General features: G+C 25.7%; 1 protein-coding gene across 1 annotated transcript in view; it reads right to left on the bottom strand.

The window, feature by feature from the left end:
* Positions 1-2,406: 2,406 nt before the first annotated feature.
* The window catches only part of LOC111627725 (carnitine O-acetyltransferase-like), a 27,115-nt gene continuing 17,181 nt past the window's right edge, over positions 2,407-12,340 (bottom strand). The window contains exons 7-12 of the mRNA XM_023371346.1: positions 11,835-12,016; positions 5,964-6,086; positions 4,002-4,124; positions 3,545-3,743; positions 3,288-3,425; positions 2,407-3,210 (exon numbers count right to left, since the gene is read on the bottom strand). Of these exons, the coding sequence (XP_023227114.1) occupies positions 2,995-3,210; positions 3,288-3,425; positions 3,545-3,743; positions 4,002-4,124; positions 5,964-6,086; positions 11,835-12,016 (981 nt within the window). The 3' untranslated portion in view covers positions 2,407-2,994. The remainder of the gene's footprint in view (positions 3,211-3,287; positions 3,426-3,544; positions 3,744-4,001; positions 4,125-5,963; positions 6,087-11,834; positions 12,017-12,340) is intronic.

The raw sequence follows: 12,340 nt of genomic DNA on the forward strand, positions 1-12,340 counted from the left end.
CCAGAGTAAACAAGAAAATAGGACGTACAATGTACATTTTCATGGAAATGGAAGCACATAGCTAATCATGTTGTGAATATGCCAAATAATTGAGAGCCTGGATTAGAAAGAGTGTACTATATATCACTACTAAAATTATGTAGAATAATAAAACTACTGAGTTGGATCATACAAAACTGTAAATTTTTATAATTTTTATGAAATATTATCTTATAAAATTACAGTAAATAAATTTATATGTTTCAAGGTAAAGTATTTATTTTTTCAAAACATATCACAGTTTTAAGAAAATACAAATTTTATTGCTATACTGTCAAAAGACACGAAAATCGTAAATGTCACATCGATTCTTTTGTAAAATTAAAGCAATATAGAAATCAAAGCAGAATAGAATTTAACATTAGTAAACAATATAAAATAAATATTGAAAATTATAACGTGATAGTTACGGCTAATAGATATATTATATCTAAATTAGTAGATGTTATGTTTTTATCAAAGCAATAATTGGAATTGTTTTTTAACTCTTTCTGCCTTATGGGCACTAAGAGGGCCTCTTTTCAACAGGGCCATTATGGATTCGGCCAGGTCCTCAATGGGGTGGCCGGGTGGTGAGGGACGGTGCCCGATATATCCAGACGGACCACCCCCGAAAAATTCCCAGGAATTTTTCGACCCGTTCGGATTCGATCCCGAATCCCGCAGAGCGGTAGGCTGCCATCTTAACCGCTCGGCCATCCGGCCTTAATAATTGGCATTTAGAGGGCATGGGGAATCTATTGAATCTATTAACACAGGTAATTATATTGAACTTGTTTATTTATTANAATCATTATTTTTATAAGAAAACTATAAAATTTATCATACAGAATAATCCAAAAATTATCTGCCAAATTCAAACTTTACAAAAAGCATTCTACACTGTATAACAGAATGTTTATTGTTGCATTCCTAATATAATGCAATTCATTATGAAGGAACATCATCAATTAAAAGCTCTGAAGCTTTCGGGCAAATTTGCAGTCAAAACAACACTCGACAGACATACTGTAACACTGGTCTCATACAATACCACCTAAATTGCTTGGAGCATCATTTGAAATAATCTTCAAATTTGACATTGGACTGCAGGGTCAACAGACAGCTACAGGAAAATTGAAAGTACTGTACTGAACAGTACATGAGGTGATATTTTTAGCTTTGAAATTTACTGATTAATGAAGATAATATAAGATACTACAAATTTCTGTGTATATATTGTCTACTTGGATGTTGTTTATTAATAGGACTTATTATACTGGTGTAGTTTCTGATTAGCAAAAGAGGAAAAAGGAGATGTCTCCGCTTTTTGCTAATCAGAATTTACACCAGTATAATATGTCCTATTAATGAACAAGGTCCAGGAAGACAGTATATATACAGAAATGTATGACAGTAAGGACATAGAAGTTAAAAGAATTAAATATACTTCAAACTTGGCAGAAAAGTTTTGGACTAGTCTACTTTATATATATAATGTTTATATTTTTGAACAAATATGCAAAATACATAGAATAAAGAAACTAATAGCTTAATAAATGAAGAAAGACATTGTGCATAAACTTCTGTTGACTTTAATAACAAGATATTGTTTCTTTCTGTAAATAACAATGAGAAGTTGACACACAGACAACCGTTTATTTGCCTTATATATAAATATAATATTCTTAACTTTTTAAACACATTAATTTCAAACAGCCAAACATATTTTTAATTCTAAATCTAACATCTACTTGAATTTCGAAAGAAACATTCTTCTTAACAATATTTAAAAACATTTGAAATAGTTAAAGTCTAAATTAATTAGTCTAAATAAGAATAAACTATTTAAAAATATTTTAAATCTCATAAATGTTCTTAAAATTTTAGGTAATTCTATATTTAAATGATGCTTTATTAATATTATTATTATTAATTCAATTTTTTATATTAATTTTTAAGTGATAACATTGTGAATTAATTCTTATTCTGATTATTTCTTATATGTTTTAGTTTTTAAACCTAAGTTTCTACGAAAAATATAAAAAAATTATATAAAACATTATGATCTTAACCACAATATTATCATTTTAATAATAATAATATACAAAGACATCTTTAAATAAAAATTACATTTTATAAAAGCTAAATACATATTTTATATACTTTTAGTATAATCATAAATTCTTTAATTTTTGATTTTGTGATCAAAATAAACATATGCAATTATAAATTACAATATAATTCATCATTTCTCTGTTAATTTTATATATTTCTTTTATAAAAGTCTGAATAAACATTATAGATTTTAATATTCAGATATGTTAAATAATGATAATTCATCATATTTACATTTCAGTATAGAAATCATTTTACATCTCAATAAAAATTTAAAAATGTAATTTTGATGTTTATAGTAATGCTTGCAACAATTTTATGTCATTTGTATAACAACATAATTAATTACTTGACAAAGTTTACTGCATTTAATACAGAAAATTTAATTATTATAATTTCTATAAAAGTTTCAATACTTGTATTATTTACCAGATGTTTAAATTGTAAATTCCAATAATAATAAGCAAATTGTTTTAATTCAATATTGAACAATCTCTCTAAAATAAAAGAATTTATTAAAATTAATTAACTTAAATATTAATGAAAATGTTGACTAATTTTATTGTCTACCTTATGAACAAACTTACCATCAATACAAATTTATATTCCTCACATTCAAATTACTATATATTTAGAAAGTATATCATTATTTCTTTATACTATAAATTGATGTCTGATGCAATATGCTTCAGATTACTTTGCATTACTTTCATACATTGGCAATATATTTTAAAGTATGAAACAGCAATTCAATAAATGCATCCACTACATCTTGATATACAACAAAATTTAGTGAATGTGCTTTTAGCAGATTTAATATCACATTTTTTTCCTCTATCTCAAAATTCAAGATTGCAATTACAATTTTGAGTTTTGGGACAGCAAAAGGATATCGTGCATTTCTGTAAGACTTTGTTCAAGAGCTTCCATAAATTTTGATGAGAGAGTTTCGGGACTGCTGTTACAAGCCGACACTCCAAAATTAATAAATTCAGGTAGCGGATTGTAGCAGCAACCATATCCATCTGGAAATGATGGACCATAACACATAAATGCATCAGATTTTGATGGAACCTGTTAAAAAACATATTATATAGATTTTTAATTATTATTTACTTTATTTAATAATTGTATATGAAATATTACAGCACCTGACTAGTTGAAAGCCTAAAATGAGTACTTGTCTGAAATCCTGTATCCATAAATAATTCTGGAACATTTAATCCATTTTCTATAGCACATTTCTTTAATCCAAGTAAAAGTCGATCAACACCGAGACCATTTATAGCCTAGAAATACAGAAAAAATAACTATTACAAATACATTGTTTTAAAGTTTATCATAAATTTATTTATGGGTTTAAAAATAATTTTAATAAATCTTAAAAATTAAATTAAGAAATTATTACTTGATTTGTATATTCTTTATGTGAATCAACAGCAGTTCGTAATGCAGCTGCCTTTACATGAGATGCAGCTGTTTTATCAAGCATTCTTAAGCAAAAATCTAAGGCTTCAACTGAAGCAGAACGAATTGTCTCTGTCCTTCCATGAAGAAATTTTCGAGTGGAAGCAGATTCATAAGTTGGACCAAGCTGTTTATGAAGCCTAAAGTGTAATGTAATGGTAAAAAAAAAAAAAATGATTAAACACTTGATTACAAGTAACAATATGATAATGTAATTTTTTTAAATAATTAAAAATATAAATATAAAAAGATAATGTTACAGTTATAGAAAATATTTTAGAATAGAATAACTTTTAGAACTTTTATGATAAATTTAGCTTTAATTATCTATATTATACAGTATGATATCAATGTTATAAAAATTACAATTCTTTTTCCTAAAATGTTTATAAATTTACCTGTAAAATGCTAACTGTAAGGCAATTTGAATAAAACTGTCAGGACTTAATCGTTGTGACTTTACAAATTCTCTTCCAAAGCCTCGATATTGAAAGCATGACATTTCTAAATCACTAATTAATCTGAAGATTAAAAAATTACTCTTATTTATTTACATTAACAAAACTTTTAATATATATTTATATATTTAAAATCTAGTTTTAAAATATGCCTGTAAGATGTGTTATTACAATAAACTATCTTATGTACAGTACATATAGAGAACTATGTATTTTTTAAAATGTAGAATATCTTTAAAAATATTCTTTGTGAAATTCTGAACAAAAATTCTTTGAAAGAATTTCATAGCAATTTTCAGAAATTATTGTTTATAATATAGCATCAAAGTTAAATAATTAACATTAATATTAGAAAAAAAAAACACATTTATTCCATTGTCTGTTACATATTTATTTTTAACTTGATATATTTAGTTTCTAAATGAAGATATTTAATCTTAAAAGATGATTTATTGCAATTGAAATTTTTAAAACAGAAACTAAAAGATGTCTGCAATATTTGAAATATTTACTTGTTCAAAAATATAAAAAAATTATTCAAATTATATTAAACACAATTTTTCATTTAAAAAGTACATTTTTAATTTGTTTAACATATTAATATGTTTTGTATACTGTAGTGTATTTACCTTTTATAAATAATATTAAACTTACACTATTGCTTATGTAAGATTCACTACTTTAAAACCTTATAAACTGCAGCCATATTTATTAGCAAATTCAAATATTTTCGGTCATCTTTAATGACCTTTATCAAGAACAAACGAAATTGAATGCTGACAGATTTATATTAATAATAAAAAAAATTTTTATTTATTTATTTTTTTTTTATCGTTAATACAAATCTGCCAGCATTCAATTTCATTTGTTCTTGATAATAATAGCATCAGTTCCAATTTATAAATGATTTTAAATGATTTGATTTTATATTTAAAAAAAAGTATTTATTAATGTTAGAATATTACTTTATGTTAATCATATGAAGTTAATTGTAAAAATCTATAAATATTAATGATTGTATTAATCTTCATTATGCTTTTAACAGTGTGATAGTTTTGATGAAATAAGCATTTACAAATTAATGTTTAATAGTCATTTTATATTTCATAACATTTGGTAAATTTATTTGATTTTATATATTATAGAGTCCAGAAACTCAACTCTTGATAAATCGACATTTTATAAAACTCATTGTGTTGTTCAAAAAAGTACATGTTAATCTAATTTTTACTTCTATAACTTAACACTAGGATCAATTAGTTATTGTTCTTCACTGGTGAAACTTGATAATAGCATCAGTTCCAAATATTAACAAATAATATAACCCTTTCTTTTTCTAAGGTGCCATTGCAAAATACTGTGATGCAAATGTCACTAACTCAAAAGTAGCCACTGAACAGCCAATACTTTTTATTAAAATTTAACTTCAAATAAAAATGCATATAAAAGATTAGGTTTTTAAACCAAAGAGATTTCTAAACCTTTTACTACATTTTAACGATCTGTTTATAATGTGCTTTGCCATCATGGAACTTTATACGGAAATCTGAAGTTATAAATGAGGAAATACAGGCCATCCATCTTAATTTTGTAAAATAAACTTCATATAGAAAGATTATCAACAAGTAGATTAGGAATATTGGTAATTAAATTTGATTATAAGAATTAATTTTTATTAAAATTATTTTTTTTTATTGTAATTCCTAATGTATTTTTTGTATTGTTTTAAAGTATTAAAATTAAAATGTTAATTTGACTACAATTATAACTAAAAATGTTAATTCATATAATTAACATTATATGCTGAATTTATTTTTTAGGTTTACAATTAAATTATTTTTAATTAAATGAATAATAATTAAATGAGCAATAAAAATATATTTTAAATTTGATAATTCTTACACATCTAAATCTCTTTCTGCTTCTTCAATATCAGCTAAGGTATCGGAAGACAGATTGAATCTTAATTTCTTTGGAGAATCAATTTGTGCTGATGGTAATCTTTTAGTACTTTTCACATTATTCCTAAAAATATTAAAATAATTATTTCATAAATTGTTTAAAATAAATTAAATTTACATTAAATTAAAATTAAAACTTTGAAGTAAAATCACTTTAATATGTCAATTTCTTATGTTTTCTCTTTCTTAAGACAAAACATGAAGATTATAATTATTATAAGTTTTAATATAATACATGTCTTTGTTTTATATATTTTAAATACATTAGAATATGCTTATTGTAGTCACCGATATTGTTATCAGTCATTTAATGTTATCAGAATTAACTCATTCCACAACATAAAGGTTAAGATAAACTATAAAAACTTCAGTTATTACAATCAGAATTCAGTTACAATTATTATTATCTGCAAGTAAGTATGCAATTTTGAATTGTGATTTCAAACTCTCAGTCCCAATGTGTAGATGATAACATGTGATCAGCATCTACAGTATTATCGTTATCAGTTTTAATCTGTGATTTAAACATTTGTGAAAGGTGAAAATGCGTTACAAATGAGATAAGGCGAATACCAGTCGAATTGCATTTGTTTTTTTTTATTTGAATAAACAGAACAGATATCAGTCTGCCCATTATAGAGAACAAAAATGTATTTACACTAATTCCTCGCTCTCACTTGATTTTCCTGAGACAATTAATTATTACACAATTCGGCTTAAAACTAAGACTATCACTACATACAAACTAGATAGAAAGAAAAGAATGAAGACTGGTTAGAGAGTATACCAGTAGCTTAGATTGGGGTCCTGATAACAAAAATAATATGGACGATGATCACTATATGGATGGTAGATGTTCAATTTTTTTACATCAGATTAATGATAACATGTTGTCATTAAATATTGCTGAGGTAAGTTTCCTTTGGCTTGGATGAGAGTGTTCACTTAATTCTGTATTATACCACTTAGCTTGGTGTCACTGTTCACACGTGGTATACACTGACTATCTCTGCTTTCCTATCTCTAGGCTTCAGAGTCCTGGTTGCTTCTCAACCCGCTTGATCTCCTTCACTAGACTTCTTCTCTCATCGGTGACAAACCCAAAAAGTGACTTTCCTTAATGCCTGTTTTCCCAGGTCCCCCTCAGGCAGGATCCTTTCTTTTCCTTTTTTGTTTTCTGGCCAATCAGGACCCACAAATAGTAAGGCTAATGTCATGTTAGGGTTAGGATAGGGTTGAAGACGGAAGAATTACAGGAAAGAAGAATGGAGTTCCTGTTCTATATACAACTATATACAAAAACAAACATGGCAGACAGCCACACATTAAATGTTAATTGCTTTAATTCAGTGTTTTACAACCTTTTTCATTGAGTGCACCCCTGATTGAAAAATAAAAAATCGTGACACCCTTGACCAGCAGAGGATCTAGAATCTGAATAGGGGAGGGACTAATGGGCCAGATGAATATTTTGCAAAAGTGAATATTACATGCAACGCTGGGGTGAGGTCCAGTGAGAGAGTCCCCTCCCCGGGAAAAAAAATTTTTTAAATTGACAGTTTGAAGTGGCAATTTAATACAAAAAGAGCGTTTCTACGTGTCAAAATCAAAATTTAAGTCCATTGATTTTGCCAAAATACCTACATGTAAAATAATAGTCTCACTATTGTTTTTTAAATCTAGTTTTATTATCAAATATACCATCATTTTATATTATCATTTTATTGATGAACAATTTTTGTTAAGTTTTTTTATACTATTTTAATGCATATATAAAATAAATATTTCATTACTTTTTTCTTATCTTTTTGAATACTTATTTCTTATCATTTTGAATACTATGAAAATACTGTAATATGCACCTATTTTGTGATTGAAACCACATTCTTTTCAAAGTACAATGCAATGCTTTTTAAAGTATATACAAGACACACATGTCCACATCATTCTTCTCTGCTGGTTAGCTGGTACTGGGACTGGGAATGTGAAGGCCAAGCAATGTGGTTTGGGCAAACTCATGACAAGTCGTGCATACACGTAGCATAGAACATTACATTAACATGTGATTAGTCATCGTTTCTTTGCTTACTAGATATCTCGTAGCAAAATAGAACTGACAATGAGTTATCTTGAATTACACTTAAGTAAATTTCCAAGAAAATGCCTAAATGCCCTAAACTTTGCAACACCTAAATCGTGGTGCCGCGGCACCCTGGTTGAAAAACACTGCTTTAATTGTTACTTGCTCATAGTACAGTCATTTAAGTTGCTGTATTTCTTATTGCAATTATACACTATCTGTTTTTAAAGATGACATTGCAAAACGAGCTGAAAACTACTACTTGATAAATTATTATTAATTAATAACAATTAGATTTAATAAATCTTTGAAGTTATACAATTTTTAATTGTTTTGACGTGTTCTTTTACTGTCAAGAGTCAATAAAACTAGACTAAATTTCCACTAATTGCAGTCTTATTTACTTTGCCTACTGATAAGTTTAAGTGGAATAAGCAGTATAAACAAGTCTCAAATTGAGACTTGTTTATACATTCAACATAATAATTTTGGTCAGAATTATTTATTTATTCATATCAAAATCCTCAAAATAAATAGCATTAAATTATTATTTGAATAAAAAATTTTATTCTAATGTTCATAAAAATTCTATAACTGATGTAAATGTTAGCTGACATGCACTAACTTCTACATACAAGTTTAGCATATTTCTTANACATTAACTTACACATTTTTTAAACAAATTTCTCAGCAACTTAATGTTTAAGCCACAATACAACATCTTACATTAAACTATTTGTACAATTCACAAAATTAATATATTCTAGTAAATTTAATGCCATTCACTACTTGTCTGATGAAATAATAGCTACATCAAGTGATATGTAATATATTACAACAAATTAACCCAAACAATATAATTTTACACTTATTAGTTTTAGATAATAGGATCTTTTTACACTTTTAACTGTGGCTCTTACTTCTCAGAAAAAAAATTATTAATAATTGATTTTTTCTATAAGTGATTTATAGAAAAAAATTGATGACCTTTATAGAAATAAATCAACAATTTTTCTAGAAGTTGTTATGTTAATTTTTGTGTGAAGGTCATCAATATATGCTTATACCAAATTGTTTACTGTTGAAAAAAAAAAATTACGTTTTAATTTGTGTTTGACGAAAATATTTTTTCTTAAAAATATTTTAGAAATGCATTTAAATATCACAAAAATTAGTTTAAATTAGTTAAGTTAATTATATGTCCATACAAAAATAAGTAAACATAAAATGTTTTTTCAATTAATAATACATGTTGTAATAATAGTATATAAAATTTATTCTTTATTGGATTATTTTATTTCAAATTCATGCATACACAATAAAAATATTCATATAATTAAAATAAAACAATTTCAGTCATTACTGAAAATATTACATAAAAGAAAACATACTAGCTTTTCTGTAAATTTCACTCTTAATATTGTTAAACAAAACCAAATATTCTTTGAACATAGAACAAAATTTACAAATTTTTGAATTTAAATACAATTTACTTATTGAAATTTTTGAAACAACATACTTTTCATTAAAATTTTTTTGCTCTATACATAAATGATATTTTTGTTATTGCCCTGACAGTAATAAAAATAAAAGTTTATGCTGAGCACTTTTATTTTCTATTACGAAATATTCTCAGTTGTTTTAATATGTATATAAATTAATATAATTAACTATTAATGCTAAATATACTAGTTTAAACATATATGTATATGATATTTCTATGCAAATAAGAGCATGTTCTTATATGTCAGCTTGTTTTGGCTTGTAAGAGCATGCTATATCAATGCAAATTAAGTGTAAATGTACTGATAGTGTTTAGTGATATCTCATATCTCTAATATAGCCATTATAGAAATAAAAGCCAAAGTAAAAAACGCTTCCAACACTAACAAGTTTTTAAAAAATAGTGTTTAGGTACTTTGTGAAATATAGTGCTAATTTTGCTCCATCTATAAAAGCATGTGTACGGAAATATGGGTTTAAACATATATTCTTTACTCATTAATGGGTACATACATATGTTATTTATCCATTAATTTGTGTAAAAATAAAAGACAAATTTTTAGATATACTGTTACATGAATTTTATAATTGATTTAAACATATCCAATATATAAAAAAAACTTCATCAACAAGTCACATAACTTCCCAGCAATAAAGTTAAAATTGTGTGTGATGCAATCTGTTACAAGATTTTATTTAAAAAATCTTTTTATATTATTAATTATTATAAAATGGCAAAGCTTAATTTCAGGATAGAGATGAGTTTTATAAAAAATTGTAACTGCTAATAACAAGTAAAATCTTCATTAGGTCCAATCCCACTCAAGATATACCTGATTCCCTCTCCCTTTAATGACCAAAATTTAATAGCATCAATCCCCCTAATACAAAAACCCCTGAAAAATGTCAGAAATTTTCAACAAAAATCACAGGATGCTTCAAAGTGGATAACAGAAATCATGCCCTCTACACACACACACACATACAGTAATAGCCATACATATAGAAAAAAAACCCAACATTTTTTAATTTTTCAAGGTCCAGAGTCCAAAACTGTAAAAATCTTGAGGGAATTATTTTTGATGATTACCATACTTTCTGTATGATAAATGTAATGGCCAGGAAAGTAAAAGTTTGTGAAAAATTCAAAACAGTTCTGTAATTCACATGTACAATAAAAATGTTATCTAATATTTCTATTCTACATGTTTTATTCTAAATATTCAATCACATCATATTTTGTTTAAAAAATATTACCTAATAAATTTTGTAAATTGGATTTTAAATGGAATTTTAAATGGAAACTTCATATTATTGTAAATATAAAATACTTGACTCAATTGCAGATAAAGTTTTGCAAAGTTTCTCTAGAAAACAAAGCTTGAGTCTATAAATTTTAATTTTTTTGAGATTGTTTTTACCGAACGTCACACGTACACGTTTACACGTTTAAAACGTGCGCCTCAACCTCTCTATTGTTTGTTAAAAATTTGATTATTATGAAAATTTCAAAAGTCACATTTTTTTCTGACTGAGCTTTCACATCATGAAATTAATCTGAATTTATAAGTATAAAATGTTTACTACAGTGGGTTCTGAAATTACACAAGGGTTGCATTCTAAGTACATTCATGCATATTTTAAATTTTGCAATTTTAAGTTAATGTTAAATGTCATGAATGCTTGAAGAAATAAACTGATCATTAGAAACAAAAATGAAGACAGATAATCATTAGACTTAATTCATCATTAATGCAGCAATTGTACATTTAAAAGTTTTAGTCTGTAAATAGAAAGCTTGTTATGAATCGATTGAGATAGAAATCTCACTTATGAAATGATAGTTAATGAAAGTTTTGTCTCAGTCAAGTTTTAAAACAGTCAGTATTGTCCAAATGATATGATATATATTAATGTTACCATTAACAGCTGAACAGTATAACTAAGTTGTGCATGTAATTTTGAATTCTGAACATATTGGACAATGCACTCTGATTTTTCTATCATGTTATTTTAAAACTACATATTTGAAACACATATAATTTGAGAACACACTGTATTTCTTATTTTTCTTAAATTAATTACTGTACATTAAAAATATTTATTATTATGTCTCTTACTAAAACATTAATTAAAACTACTTGAAATATTTTATAAGTTATCTGCTAAATGTTACAAATTAATTATTTGCTTTATTTAGCACCTTTTCAAAATAAAATAATTTTATACAAATAATTACATTTACAAAGTCTCTTGTATGCTTTTGCCCATGTATCTCTGTGCTCTGTTGTTAATACTCCAATAGGTTTCTTTGGAAATTTTGATTGAGCCACAACTAACTCTAATTGAGAAAAAATTTGCCTTTCATTTAAAGGTGCTCCATCATTGCCAAACACATTTACCTGAAAATACTTTTAAAAAGACAAATGCACTATTATTTAAATTATTTATAATAATAAATTTTGCAGCATTCTAATTAAATTAATTTTATTAAAATTTAAAAAGCTTTTAATTTAAATTAACGTTTAAAACAAATTAAAAAACAACAAAAATCACTTAAATAGATTTTGCAATTTCAGATGTGATCATATATTCCAGGGGTGGTCAACCTGCGGCTCTTTGAAGGATTATTTGTGGCTCTCGATAAATGTACCCTAGTTCCCTTTTCATTTTTGTGTTATTATATTTTAAAAAATTATTATCGTTCCGTATGTGTTCTAGTCAGCAAATTCAAA

Source organism: Centruroides sculpturatus, unplaced genomic scaffold, assembly GCF_000671375.1.
Source record: "Centruroides sculpturatus isolate CEXI.00-Female unplaced genomic scaffold, Cexi_2.0 scaffold121, whole genome shotgun sequence".
Classification (NCBI taxonomy): domain Eukaryota; kingdom Metazoa; phylum Arthropoda; class Arachnida; order Scorpiones; family Buthidae; genus Centruroides; species Centruroides sculpturatus.